Source organism: Lycorma delicatula, chromosome 4 (genome assembly GCF_047948215.1).
Source record: "Lycorma delicatula isolate Av1 chromosome 4, ASM4794821v1, whole genome shotgun sequence".
Lineage (NCBI taxonomy): Eukaryota > Metazoa > Arthropoda > Insecta > Hemiptera > Fulgoridae > Lycorma > Lycorma delicatula.
This window is the reverse complement of record NC_134458.1, coordinates 15,735,603-15,752,014: the sequence shown is the minus strand read 5'-3', so window position 1 is coordinate 15,752,014 and position 16,412 is coordinate 15,735,603. Positions and strand designations below refer to the sequence as shown.

At 28.1% G+C, this 16,412-nt stretch overlaps 1 protein-coding gene across 12 annotated transcripts in view; it reads right to left on the bottom strand.

The window, feature by feature from the left end:
• The window catches only part of LOC142323135 (ELAV-like protein 3), a 257,843-nt gene that overhangs the window by 101,948 nt on the left and 139,483 nt on the right, over positions 1–16,412 (bottom strand). For 8 of the 12 annotated variants that reach the window (XM_075362385.1, XM_075362379.1, XM_075362382.1 and 5 more), the window contains exon 3: positions 12,923–12,967. The exons of the other annotated variants lie outside the window; for them this stretch is intronic. In XM_075362385.1, the coding sequence (XP_075218500.1) occupies positions 12,923–12,967 (45 nt within the window). The remainder of the gene's footprint in view (positions 1–12,922; positions 12,968–16,412) is intronic. 12 annotated transcript variants of the gene reach the window in all.

Sequence of the window (16,412 nt, the reverse complement as noted above, 5' to 3'; positions counted from 1 at the left end):
ATGAACTCAAGGGTAACATCAGTCACTGTTGGAGGAAAATTAGAGGTTTTATTAATAAGATTCATTAACTGTATGTAGTTACAGTTTCATATTAAATTCAATGAAATCAACAGGATCAACATTTTACTTGTCACTCGATCTTTAGATATAAAGATGTAATGAAACATCTGTTAAAAAAAACATTTGTAATAAAAAAAAATTATCAGAGAGTAAGTCACTAATAGTAGCAAAAAAACTTGAGAAAGAATTACGTCAAGTATAAAATATACTAAAGGTGATGTAAAGAATTATAATCGTAATTACAACTCGATGAGCGGTTACTTTTACTCACAATACCCTAATCTATTCATAAATCTTTGTTTTAAAAATAAAAGAAGCAGAACACATAATCAATACTTTTGCACTATTATGTGACACTATTAATTTACAATTTCCAACACTACATGATTTTTATCTTTTACTATTTATTGTAATACACTGTAGGAGTTACATTATTTTATTTTAATGTAAATTTATTTTTCTACACAGCATATAGAAAAAATATACAATATTGTACATTCATAAGATATGAATTATAGATTAGTTCAAAGATCAAATTTTCAAAGATGTTTAAAATAATATATGTTTATTTTCACTAAAAATGAATAAAGTTTGGCATTTTCAACTCTTTTAATACTTCATTTGTATAATTACAAAATTCAACTTTTATAAGAATATTTTTCTGACCCTTTTTTCAATATATTTTCAAAATTGAACCTGACTACTCAATTATCTTGATTTTATCTGTTTGCTTACAAGTATATAAGAATGATAAAACTAATTTTAACAAAACTTCCAGGATGAAATCATCTTAAACCTGATTAAAATTTTGGATTATACTAATCCTTCTATAACAAATATAAATAATCAAAGATAGATTTAAGGGTGAACTATGTTTTTGTATTCCACTTTCTCAATGAGCAAAATAACAAAAATTTCAATAGCAAAATAACAAAGCTAAAATTTGAAAAACTATACAAGAAATAAATTTATAAGGTTTAAGCAAGACACTTTTCTAGGTGACAAATAAGAACTTAAAACTGAAGAAACAAGCAGGTAATTCAGTAAGTTCATTTACATATAAAACATCGACTAGCATAATAAAAAAAATTATATTTGCTAAGTAAAATTATAACTACCTATCTTTATATTGTAGTAAATCTCATTCTTGTAATAATAATCCCTACCATTTTTAATTAATAATAAAAAAAATTATGCAAGTACCTCCCATGTAATAATACTGAACAATAAATAAAAGACTATAATTTTTTTTTTTTCAGTTACAGATTTTCCCTAATCAAATAATTCTATGTTCAACATTCACCACCAATACAGTATTTAAAATTTTATTTCTAAATGTCATGATGACAATTTCATCAATGCGAATCTAATAATTTATTTTAATATTAAATCACAAATGCTTGAGAATTGTTAACAATTACAAAACACGCTCATACAAGAGCTATTTCAGATATGACTTCTGATTGTCATTGGAAAATAAACCAGAAGCCTTATTAACACAGGGCATGTGCGTAACCACCAGCAATTTATAATTTTAGAACATGCCAATTTTTTACTCATGAGCATTTTTTTTTTTTAAATGAATGGACACAACACAACCAAAACCTATAGTGTTATGTTTACAGTAATAATGTCATAGTTTAGTAAACAAATGGATATGGATGGTATGATTTTTTATTCAAGAAGGAAGTACTGAGCTAAAATATTATGGCAAGTGTTCAGGGACTGCAAACAAATCTTGCCGATAGAATTCATAGAATCTTGGACCATAAATAACTTCAGAAATTTATTGTTAAATGCTGAAGCTTAACAGGTAAACACAATACACACAGTGTAGGATGCTCACAAAGGTGCTTTATGATAGCCCTCAACACAGCCCCCAGCCCACAGGTCACACAAAATATTTGCTTGAGCAGTTCAAGTGGGAAATTTTTATTATCTCCTTTGTAGTCTGGACTTTGTGCTGAGTGAATATCCTCTCTTTACCAAAGTGAAAGTCTGGCTAGCCACACAGTGCTTTGAAACCAATGAGAAGTCTGTGTAACAGTTAATCAAGCTGAATACTCTGGTAACAGATTTCTTCAATGTAGGTCTGCTAAAGCTAGTGTGATGCCATAAAAAGTGCCTGAATGTAGGGGTGATTATGGGGCAAAATAATATAGATATGCAAGTAATGTAATAAAATCTTTTTCTCTATTTCTATCCTTTTTTACCAGCTGACTGAAAGTCAATTTAGGATTATTCCATGTAAATCCTTAAAATTTTGAGAATCAAAAAAGATTTTTATCATGTAATAATGTTCACCAATAAAAATGAATCATGCTCATTTCAAATATCTGTACATACACCAGCCACACTTCTCACTGCAATAATCCCAAAATTCAAGACTCACAGTCAATTTTTCCCCTGTCAAAATATTGGCAGGTTTCACTCAAGACATTGACAAAAAATTCAACTGTTAATTGTAGATTATTTTCAGATGATGATCTTATCAACAATAAGATCATTTAAAGCAAGCAAGTTACCAGAAACGAAGCAAGGCTGATTCTATTGTGAAAATATGAAAAGATATAAAAATTGGCCATGAAATGTACATCTTGTCTGCATCATCTAGATTACAAGAGGGTGATTAGCCATCAAAAGTTGGGTTCTGGTTTTTGAGTCATAAAAGTAAACAGATGATTAACTGATACTTTAAAACATGAAAATTCATCACATTTTTATTCTGAAAATTTATCATTTATTACACAACTGCCCAAAAAGGAGTGTATTGTTTTTAGGGTGTATGTTTATATGTATGTTCCACTGTAGCAACTGAATGGCAAAACTGATTTAGATGTATGACCCCACGTTAGAATCCTTACGTTACGGGAGTGTCATATGCTATATAAATATATATATGTATATTTAATTGTAACTAAAAGGCCACAAAAAATCATATCTACGATTTTAAATGGATAATCTACAGTAATTTCAGTATCAATTTATTTAAGTTGAAAATAGTTGTTACAAGATCTGAATGAATGAATTATGATGGAAACAATCCTCTGGATTTCAAAATTCAAACAGTGTATTTGTTAGTAAGTCGATGGCTAACTTTTTCACGCTTCAGGTACACTCTCAATCTACCAGATCATCTGGTTATTCGGAAATGTTGTTATATCTTCACAACCATCTCCTGATTTTCAAAATTGAAAAGGGCTATTTGCTAGTATAATATAAAATCACGATGGAACCTAACAAAAACAAAATGTTTGACAGCAATGTTTATTTCTGCAGTTTTGTTTTTAATTTTTAATAGTTATCTCTTAAACATTATACAATAAATAATACACAAAGGAAAGCCCTCAGACATTATCTTCTTTTTTTCTTGTTATAACATTGTACAAAGAAAGAAATTATTAACCGATGCGTTTATAAGATCATTTTAACATATTCTAAACATATACAATTATAACAATTTTCTGACAGAATACAAACAATTTACTGCCCATGATGTATTAATTTATTTCATAATTAAGTTCACAAATTAATACAAAATTACTTAAAAATAACACGAACATGAAGAAATGAACATCTTGATAATTTAATATTTTTATTTTTACATTTTTTTTCATCTGACTCTCCAGTATAGTGAACAGATTTGAATAATATAACATGAAGTAATAATATAAAATTTTATGTTTAAACAATATTTCTACATAAACATCATCTAAATAACACATTAATTATTTAAAATTTTATGTTTAAACAATATTTCTACATAAACATCATCTAAATAACACATTAATTATTTAAAATTTTTTATTTAATAATTTACTTTATTTTAATATATGTAGAGAATGCCTGTCCCTAGTACATGATTTAATTCTGAACAGAACAATTGGGGTTTTCCATCATTGTTGAGCCTTGTTTTGTATAAATAACCGCATTTTCATTTTCAAGTTGGTTTTGAAGAATTACAATGAATAACATATCTTGTATATATATATATATATATATATATATATATATATGTGTGTGTGTGTGTGTGTGTGTGTGTGTGTGTGTGTGTGTGTGTGTGTACAGAGTGAGAGAGAGAGAGAGAGAGAGAGAGAGAGAGAGAGAATATATATATAAAAAGTGTTAGTTTTCCTACTGACCACTAGGTCATTCTAGCCTCTTCAGTTGCTTTGTCAGTCGGGTCACTCCATTCACTGTGTTAACATGTCTCAAGTGAATTTATTCATTCATAACAAATATTTATTGGATTTTCAATTACTACAATTGTGTTATGTTGTTTACATACAAATCAAATTTAAGCCTCTTCCATAAGTTGCATTTTGTAATACATCTATACAATTTCAATGGTTATCATCAGACAATATAATGTATTTGTTTAAGTCAATAAAAATGGGTGCAATCTGCGTATAATTCAACAATTATTTACTTCATCAAACATTTTTAACAATTGCAATCCTTGAATAATTCAAGGAAGGTTGTTAACACTAACAACATTTTAGAGTAAATAACACAGAAATAAAATTGTTTATCCATTTATGTAGCAAAAATAGGCTGAAGCTCAATAATATTTACTGATAAAAAGTAATGAATTTTGTATTGTGTGAAAAATGCCAATCCTGAACAGGAATCAAACCTAAAACCTCCAGATGAAAAGCAAAGATGCCTATTACTTCGCAAAGGAGATGGACCGTAATTATAATAGTAATAAGAACTACCAAAAACTTGAAACCTCTTAGTTTCACAGTTTAGCAATTTTCTTATAATATGTGAATTATAAAACAGAAGAAAGATTACTGGAAAATAATAACTTATAAATCAAATTTATTTAAACAGCTTAAACTGAATTGAGTTTTTAACTCTCATTTGACTACAAGAACCCCAAATATTACAAATAGTTCTTTTTTTAAATCTTCACATATCATAAGGTTACAGTTTCTTTTCATCTCTTGTTTTATTTTAAACTTATAATAATTTTTTTCTTACTCTTCAGTGCTGAATAATGTTGTTCATACTTAGTTAATGAATGTCTTATAAGCAACAAAATAATATTTTAATTAGGAAATTGATTAAATCATTTAGCAGAAATGATAAGTTTACTTTAAACTAGGTTATTAGAAAAAAAGATATTAATATTAATAATACTGGTAAATAAAAGACTGAAAGGTCAATCAATGTCAGAAATTAGATAACAGCATATGAAAAATAATTGCCAGACATATAACAGAGGAATATGTGACAGAAAATACAGAAAGACAAAAATGTACAAAAAAAATCTTGATATCCATATTGCACTGCTAATAAAGGAAGTGGAAAAAAGGTGAGAGATGAATTAAGGACAAGTATAGAAGGAAACTAGATAAAATAGAACACAAACTTTTTAAAGAAATTAATTTTCAGAAAATGATGTAAAAAGTTTAAACTTTTACAAAATTGCAAGTACCAGAACTTGCTGTTTATTTATTTATTATTTCTAAAGGTTTCCCTCACTTTTTTTTAATGAAGAAAATTTTTGAAGAGTTAAATATTTCAAAATATGTTAGGTGTACCATTAAAATTAGTTAGAATATACATTTTCTCAAAAAAAAATTTATCTCAGCGTGTGGTGCATGATGTAACTTTTGTCCCCCTCCAGTAACATTGAATTACTTATTTCTTTCGATTTTAATTTTATTTATTTTAATACTCCAGTTTTATAAGTATATAAATTTTGCTTATCATTATTATAATTTGCCACCTCAAAAGATTAAGTCATTTTAATTATAATGATCAGAGTTGTTATTCCTAGTATTAATGACACTTATAAAATAAGTACATTACAGTTTATATTCGAGGCAGAAAAATGGAGTGGATACTTTCATTTCATTATTGTAAATCATGTAAGTCAAGCTTATCAACTACTACTGCTAGCCTGGAAATACAGTTAACTTCTCTGATCTGATGCAGTCATTCTACGGTTGATCGTCTCCATCTTCAAACCTTCTTCTTTCTTTTCCTTCATCTCATCTCTCTTAGGTAGGCACCATGGAAATTGTTAGTTAATATCTTAGATCCATTTGTGTCTACTAGAAAAAACCCTAATAGTAAGGGTCTTTTATTTAGATTCAAGCCAAAAATGGAAATAAAAAGCAAAATTCAGAGGTTGTACATAAGTCAAACTAGTTGAGGTATATATGAATTAAAGCTGGACCTTACAAAACCTAACCGTTACAATAATTACCTAACCTAACTTTTAGAATTAATTATTTTTCGGTTATTCAAATTAGTTTAACATTATTAAAGTATTTTAGTATTGTCTTTATAAAACAACTTTAATAAATTAGGATGTCAACAGTTGTTATAAGTTTACCAGAATTATCAAAAGTTTTATCAACATGACTGGATTATTATTAAGATTAGTCTAAGTGTACATGTAGGCCTAAAAACTGAAAGAAAATTTGAGAGAAACAGTTTGTAATTCTTTATATAACCAATAGTTACATCATTGAACACATTAGTGATGCTAGTACAGAAAATGCGTCTAATGTTGAACAACAATTAAATTACGCATTAAAGAGTTTATATAAATTTTCAAATTTACACTGTAAAAATTTGATTTCGGTGAAAATGTCTAGGTTAGACTTGTTCTGATTACTGATCTTTAAAGAGAAAAAACTGTACCACCAACATTTTTTCATTACTATTGTTTACATAGTTAACATAAATTTAAAAATATTATATTAATTTATTCTGAATTAAGTAGAAATAATTTATAATTTAATATGTACTGTAAAGTGAAATGCTGATGCATAATGCAATAACAAAAGTGTAAATTAAGTAATATAAGTTCAAAATGTAACATATAAGTATTTATACTAATTTACCTTTTTCAGATCTCTTTTTTTAATGAGGATATTAATGTATACAATATGATGTTAACAAAAATGAAAATATTTAAATTACATAAATATTATACTAATACTTTATAATGCAATCATCATTAAATGTTGTACGGTAGTAATGTTAAATTTTATAAGGCACTATAATGCACAATAGAACTGTGTAATGCAATTTATTAATGATAGACGAAACATTTTTTCAAGAATGTATATTTAATTTTACTTTTTTATTCTACCAATCTGATTGCTGATGCTCAACTGTATAATATAGAAAATGTCTAAAAACACTGAGAATGTTTTTTTTTGTTTTTATTAACAACAATAAATTAATAGAAAAAAATTTAATTAAATAAATACAGAAATCTGTTTACTTAAACAAACAATGTAAAACATATAGTGATAAATACAAAATTAAATAATAAATAGAAAACCTTACAAAAATTAGGCAACTGTTATTAATATGTTCTTTAAGAAAAAGTTATTTTATATAAAATGCTCAGAATCATTAATAAATCAGTAAAAATCTAATTAAAAATGCATTTTGACTGTTAAAAATTATAGATTATTTTTTTAATGGTTCTTTCCAGTGTATGGGAAATTGGGAGGGAATACATAAAGGTAAATATAAAATAAGAATACTTAAAATAAGCAAAATTAAAAAAAAAAAACAGATAAATACATACTAATACAAATCTTTTAATTTTTTTTGGATATCCTATCATAACACCTTGCAGACGTCCCTTACTTTACTAGAACTAGGGATAGAAAGAGCATCCAGCTAGGCAGGAAGCAGGGCACACTTTTATTATTACATAATAATAATAATACATAAATAAATAATACTAATGAATATTACAAAATGTAGGAGACTGATATATTGGTTTTAATAATATGAATAAGAAAATTAATATAATAATTAAAAGTAAGCGTTATTATAACCCATTTGAAATTAAAAAAAACCCTTCTAAAATAGCTGCTATAGAGAGAAACTAGGGTAACTATCATGTAATATATAGTTATACAGACTCACTTATGTACTTATCGGGTAAAAGCTAGACTTCTTGATTTTTCATTAAATAACTGGTACAGAAAAAGAAAATCATAATAAATTAGCAAAGGTTTTTTCCTAAATGTGACTATTTCATTTCTCTTTAAGAGAACAATGATTCAATTAATACTTCTTACTAATATAAATGATAATTTGCATCACGTTTGCAATACAATCTATGACATAAAAAAAATTACGCCCTACAAAAAATTCAATTTATATCACTTTTTTCATTACGGTTATATGCAGTTTGTACTGTTAATTTTGACTATATACAGAATGTAACATAAAATTCATCCAAGCTATACATATTCAGCTTCTACTCATTAAAGTAAACAGAAACAATGTCCTTTAAAAATAATGGTACTTTCCACTTATATTTTAATAATGTTTAATAAGTGTCTTGTATAAGAAAAAGAACAAATGACTGTAATTTAATAAACTACTTAATCCCAAACGATTCAGGTTATGAAAGAGCATCCTCTTAAGCACAGAATAAATTTTGAGAAACTTAAACTAACAATAAGATGTGAAATCGTTAACAAAATATTAAAAATCTTACTGCTCACTTTATTACAGATACTTAAACTACATCAATCAGTTTTTAAACTTTTAAATCTTCATGATGTTTCCCACAGTAAACTGAATTCCTCTGCAGGTCACAGTCTATTAAAAGGTCATGTGATTCTAATTCTCTCTTTTTTATGGCAAGTTGCATATACTCATTAATTTTTAATAGTAATTATACTCTTGATGTGATAATTATACCTGCTTTGTAACATGTACAAAGTGTTCCAGTAGGATTCTGCTAAACTTCATAGGCGTATTTCTCTCATGAGAGAAATACGCCTACGAAGTTTAGCATCCCACAACAGCAATTGTACTTTCATGTGAAAAAATAACAAAAAAATTACACTAATATGATTTGTCTGCCTGCAGTATTATGATATTATTTTTTATCAGTGCATTAGTTCCCTAATAGAAGCACTGTAATGTTGTGCAATATTTAGTAGTCTGTGTTTAATCTACCACAGAGCAAAGCTCTTCAAACAAAATTTTCTCAACCAGTTCAATGTCTTGAAGAAGGTGATTACAATCTACAGCTGAATTATTTTTAATGGTTATTACAAAACAACATGCTTCCATTGCTGATATTATTTTACAAATGAAGCAACATTTACACAAGATGAGATAAACAATACACAAAACAAATATTTTTGGAAACATGATAATACTCATGAAATCATTGAAACTAATTTCCAGCACTGTTTTTCATTAAATGTCTGGTATGGGATATAGGTAATGTTCTCATCAGACCATTCTTATCAGATATTTTGAACAATATACTCACACGTAAGAGTTACCTGAACTTTCTTCAAAATGAGCTGTCAATACTTTTAGAGGATGTTCTACTTAGTACAAGAACTGATAGGAAATCTGATGGCGCACCGGCCCACCTTTAAGGTCCTGTTATTCATTATCTGAATGAAATATTACCTAACCGCTGGATTTGTTGAGGTGGACCTCAACTATGTCCAGCTAGATAACCTGATAAGAATCCTTGGATTTCTTTTTGTGGGGATATTTGAAAGGATCAGTGTATGCACAAAAATCAGAAAATGCAAATAAATTTTTACAAAGAATCATATGGGCCATTGAAGAAATTAAAAGCAATCCAAGAATGCTATCTCATTTATAACTCACCGTGCTGATATGTGTTTTCAAGTTGATGGTGGAAATTTTGAACAAATGATGTAATGTAAGAACACCTTATGCTGTTTTATTTGGTTTTAGAAGTTTGGTTTGTTTTTTTTTAATTTTATCCAATAATAGGAGGCTGCTTGTTTTAGTCTAAAATTATAATTCAGTATTTTCCATATTGGTATGAACTCCTTTGCATTAAAGAATATATTATTTTCTTGCGCTATTATTTATTTTCTATCAACTTTATTTACATCAATTTTCTCAGAATTAAATTCTCTATAAATTTAACCAATATGTTGGGTTTGTCTATTGACAATTTAACAAAATTATTTTACACCTAAGCTAAAAAAACAGTTTTTCATCTCAATTCTTTTTTATTATTACACCCTATTTCGTAGAAAATAATGGTGATTCAGTTCTGAGAGCCACTTTTAAAAGTTTTTCAGGTTAAAAACCATAAGATATCACTAAATTCTCCTCTTAATTTACCTTCCCGGAATTTTAATAGGGCTTCATTTCAGCAGAGGAGCAGAAATTGAGGCGAAAGCTTTCACTAGTCATAACTCACTAATCAGAGAAATATGCCTATGAAATTTAGCAGAATCCACTTGGGGCACCCTGTATTATGTCCACTTTCTTCTTTTTTCTTTTTTTAATTAACAAGATGATAAAAAGATTTTTCCATGACAGTTATACTAATAAGAATAAAGAATATTCAAATTTGTTAAATACATGTTTACCCAATTATAAGCTAAAGCTAATTAATCCCTTTTTTAATGGGGAAATCAAAATCAAGCCAAAAAAATAATTCTTCAGAATATGAATTCTTAAACAATTCAGAAACAATTTGTTCATAATAAAATTATAACTGCTATATAGCAACTGTATAAAAATTTACATCTTTATACAAAGTTAAGAATTCATTTAAAAATTACTTTAACAAATAATTAGGATTTTAATTTACATTACCATAACATGTTAATATTGATAAGATATAAATAAAATGGTAAAACAATCTGTAACACCTTCAAAAACACCTTCTGAAAGAAAAGAAACAGGCTCTTTCAGCACTGTACTGTTATTACAAGAAAAATAACAAGATATCACTAAAACATGATGATATGTTCAGTAACTTGAAAATGGACTAAAACTGAGTACTCCAAAATTGAATTCTGATTTACTGATAAGAAAAAATGAAAATTATAAAAAAAGGTTTTACTACATATATAAATTACCTATAAATTTATATTACTTCACACATTTGCCAACCCGTATTCAGATACTCATCATTCTGTGGACCATTTTGCAGACACTGAATTCTGTCAACAGTCTCAACCATTTTGACTACATTTTAGTCACTACAATCACAAATCTGGCTTTCATCTCATCTCCAGTCAAAAATCTTTTGAAATATTCATCACCTACTTACTACAATGCTCAAGGCAGTGACTATTCTTTTGTTTCTGTTGGTCAGTTATATTACTTGTTAAGAATAAATTGAAACCAACCGTATCTGTCCCACTTAAACAAAGAAGAATTCTCAAAATTTGCGAAAATGTATTTTAAAGTTCATATATTACAAAATAATATTTGTACCTGGAATTTGTTCAATTTTTTTGAATCTATCAAAAATCAACTGAATGTTGCATACAAACTTTTTATCACTGCTACTCACAAATCAGTATCAAAAACACAATATAACTGCTGATAGGTCTTTGTAACAATATTATTCTGGTTACAAAAAAATGAATTGCACAATGCACATCATGTACTGTAGGAATGACAATGAAAAGTTTTATGTTTCTCTAACTATTTCTAATATCACTGAACAAATGAATGTCATAGGGATGTGTAACGAGACTATAGATTGCAGATGGCTACTGCTGTGCTACTGTGGTGAATAAGACTTCATTTTCCACAGGTAATTTGGAAATACTTTTTGGAATTACCCTTAAATTTGACTACCAGCTCAAAAAACCTTTTTTTACTTTCTGGATGACAGTGTAATACCATAAAATTATGTATTTTTTCTTCATATAAGGACAGTAGTAGTTTGTTTTACATCTGTTTTAGTTCATTTATTTATTAATTTTTAAAAGTTGTCATTTCTACAAAAAACAGGAGTTCAACTTTGAGTATGGTTAGATATCACTGAGTTAACATCATGTAACTAACTATAAAATGTAAAGCCAGTAAAAATACACTAGTTATCTTAAAAATAAATCGAACTATATTACTTATGGAAAATCTTGCAGTAGTTAATGATACTGAATAAACAGTAAAAACAAACAGTAACTGCATGTCACATGAAACTACTAGATTTTATTATCATCATCATCAAGAATGTACATGTGCAATCACTCATATATATACACACACACGTGCATGCATGTACAAACACACACACACACACACACACACACACACACACACACACACACACACACACACACACACACACACACACACATACACACACACACACACACATATATATATATATATATATATATTTATATACACACACACACACACACACACACACACACAAACCAATTATACCATATATCTAATAGTATTAAAATAACCCTTTTTTGGATTAAGTTATACCCAAGACAAACTCATAAAATTTTATCATTAAAAATTAATTCAATAAGTTATGAAAACATGCAAATTCAGTGCAAATCTGAATTATATTTACTTAAAATTGTGTTAAAATTTAAAAAAGTCACTAAGTTCTATGTTACAAGAGAAAAGTATATTTATCCCATTAATAGTATATTAAAGCAATTAAAAATGATTACATGTAATAAATGTTAAACCACACGATCAGAAAAGTATTACAATAAAACCAAAAATTAAGTTTATCATAGCATATATTAGTATTTAATGTCCAGCCTTTTTAAATAAAAACATTTAAATTTAATGATAGAACAATAACAGTAATAAAACCCAATGTACATAATATTTTTTTTTTATGTATATAATACATTAATATATCATTCAAATTTAAGGAATGTTACATGATCTGAAAAGAATAATTAACTAGAAAAATATTTTTAATTTTCCCCCTGATTAACTTTAAGGAATGTAATTCGTTATGTCATTCTGACCCTGGGATACAGAATTCGTTAATAAAATCGTAGGAGATCCATGCTAAAACTTAAAAAAAAGGAAGGGCACTGTCTAAAAATAATAATAATAATAACAACAAAAAAATCATTCTATGTACCTGTATTTAAGGATGCCACCTTATCGAACTGAATAGTAGGGACACCTTGAACATTTAATAAAAAAAACATTATTTGCAAAAAGTTGGTTTAAAAACCAAAAATAATTCAATAATAATAATAATAATAATAATAATAATAATAATAATAATAATTAATAATAGTAATAATAATATATAAATAATAATAATAATGATAATAATAACAACTGTAAAAATAACTATTCACTTAAAATTACTATGTTTTATAATTATATTTTACGTGACTACATTTTTATTTACTTATTTATTTTTAATTAATGAGTAATCATTCTTTGTTAGATAAAACCCAACAAATTTAGATATTATTAAAGAAAAATTAACCAAATAAAAAATTAATATCTTTCAAACAACAACAAAAAATATATATATATATAATTTGAAAACTGATAAATGATTTAAGAATTTTAAATCATCAGGGGTGATATTTGTAATTAAATATTACGTTTTATAATTAATGGCACAATAGAATGCAGAATCAGTTCATTTTTTTATTCCAAGTTATTTCACAAAACCATAATATTCATGTAACTGTTCATAAAAAAATAATTTTTTTTTAAGTTAAAAAATAAGCAAAGTTTAGGGATAGTGATAAGATTCACGAGTTCTTAAAAATAAATAATTATCTAGTTTTAATATTATTATAAATACCATCATTCCTAAGGTCGGTTATGTGTTATCACAAACAAAAAAAGTTAATAAACGGCTTATAATAACTTAAGGTAAATAAAAAATTATTTAAAAACCATTTTGAAAATAAAACAAAAAAAATAATCCAAGAAATTTATCAGCACCGTCTTAGCAATTATAGAGTTTTTCTATGTAAAAAGTCTATTAAGGTCTATATAAAATAGATCTATTAGGTCTATATAAAAAGTTGTTGATATCACGCTCATATTTATTTCCTTAACCGTGTGTGCTGCCCACAGTTCGATCTCGTTCAGTCCTCTAAAGATAAGACTGCATAATGAACTTTTAAAATCGACTGGAAATATAGTAAAACGGAAATTTTTGAAAGTACGGAGAAAAAACTAATGAAAAGAAAAAACAAAACAGCTCATAAAATATATTTTACATTGCCAAAAGCGGAATGAAACGACCAAACCTCACATCTAAATGCTAAACTACTTAGTTTAACTTCTTTTTGAGAACTATCAGTCATATTAATTATATGCAGTGAAGCTGTTTTGGAAAGAGCTAGACCTACATACGGCTATTGAAATATGAGCTAAAACAGCCGTAAGCAGCAATGTAATCGGCATCACTGAAGTTATAGAATTTATCGGTATAGCCACATACATAGAATGACAAATGAATCGGTATGCACATCCTTGTAGGCTCTCCATGCTATGACAGTACAGTAGACAAATGACAGAGAATATGTACCGAGCCCGTGGAGCTCTATCACGTCATATGCCATCACAATTCATCCTAATAACAACGATGCTATCACTGTGCAACCACTCATGCTCTTTGACAGTACCAAACCGTACCGTCGATTGTCACTTTGATAGGCCAAGCTGTCCTCCTGCTACTAATGCGCCACAACAGGTCGTAGAATATTTAACGGTGTTCATCCACCGGCATTCCCAACCGCCAATAAAAATTTAGCACTACTCCACACGCCCGTACAAGACAAATGCGATTTGACTCTCCCTGTTACAAGCGGGCTTGATGCCAAAAACTATGGATATTTATCAGGAGTGAAGCTCACCGGTGGCTTTAAGCATGACCATATCAATCAAAGAAAACCTTTAAACATTTTTATAAAGAAGTAGAGAATGATTACAATATACGCAATCTGATGAAGTAGAGGCTGCTATCAAAATATGAAATTTGACAGAAGATAAGAGCTGTGGCATTTGGGGTGTGAAAGATGACATAAGCTGAAGAAATTGCAATAGTAATTACAAAGAAAATACATTAGAATATTGAAACAAAGATGTGATAGCAGCATATAATATACGTTCGCATAAAAGTAATGTAGCAACTTTTTTTTTTTGTCTTCAGTCATTTGACTGGTTTGATGCAGCTCTCCAAGATTCCCTATCTAGTGCTAGTCGTTTCATTTCAGTATACCCTCTACATCCTACATCCTACATCCCTAACAATTTGTTTTACATATTCCAAACGTGGTTGCCTACACAATTTTTTCCTTCTACCTGTCCTTCCAATATTAAAGCGACTATTCCAGGATACCTTAGTATGTGGCCTATAAGTCGATCTCTTCTTTTAACTATATTTTTCCAAATGCTTCTTTCTTCATCTATTTGCCGCAATATCTCTTCATTTGTCACTTTATCCACCCATCTGATTTTTAACATTCTCCTATAGCACCACATTTCAAAAGTTTCTAATCTTTTCTTCTCAGATACTCCGATCGTCCAAGCTTCACTTCCATATAAAGCGACACTCCAAACATATACTTTCAAAAATCTTTTCCTGACATTTAAATTAATTTTTCAAGTAAACAAATTATATTTCTGACTGAAGGCTTACTTTTCCTGTGCTATTTGGCATTTTATATTTCTCCTGCTTCATCCATCTTTAGTAATTCTATTTCACAAATAACAAAATTCTTCTACCTCCATAATCTTTTTCTTCCTACTTTTACATTCAGTGGTCCATCTTCATCATTTCTACCACATTTCATTATTTTTGTTTATTTTCATGAGGTAGTTCTTGCGTAGGACTTCATCCATACCATTCATTGTTCCTTCTTAATCTTTTTTACTCTCAGCTAGAATTACTATATCATCAGCAAACTGTAGCATCTTTATCTTTTTACCTTGTACTGTTACTTCGGATCTAAATTGTTCTTTAACATCATTAACTGCTAGTTCCATGTAAAGATTAAAAAGTAACGGAGATAGGGAACATCCTTGTCGGACTCCCTTTCTTATTACGGCTTCTTTCTTATGTTCTTCAATTATTACTGTTGCTGTTTGGTTCCTGTACAAGTTAGCAATTGTTCTTCAATCTCTGTATTTGAACCCTAATTTTTTTTAAATGCTGAACATTTTATTCCAGTCTACGTTATCGAATGCCTTTTCTAGGTCTATAAACGCAAAGTATGTTGGTTTTTCTTTAATCTTCCTTCTACTATTAATCTGAGGCCTAAAATTGCTTCCCTTGTCCCTATACTTTTCCTGAAACCAAATTGGTCTTCTCCTAACGTAGCAACTATCTAGCTAATGTTGCAACTATCTTATGAATATACACCTAATAGAACAATGCGTAAAATAAAGGCGACCGCAGACATGCTCTTAAAAATGAAAAATCAGAAATTAAACCGATAACCCCTACACTAACTGACCGTTCGGTAGATAAAGTGATTATATTGAAACTCACCAACATAGTGAAATGAAGAGTTGCACCGATTACTTCAGCCGTGCAATTAAAGTGATCATCTTTTACCCGCACAGTAAACAAGAAAGCAGGTGAAATATGATTT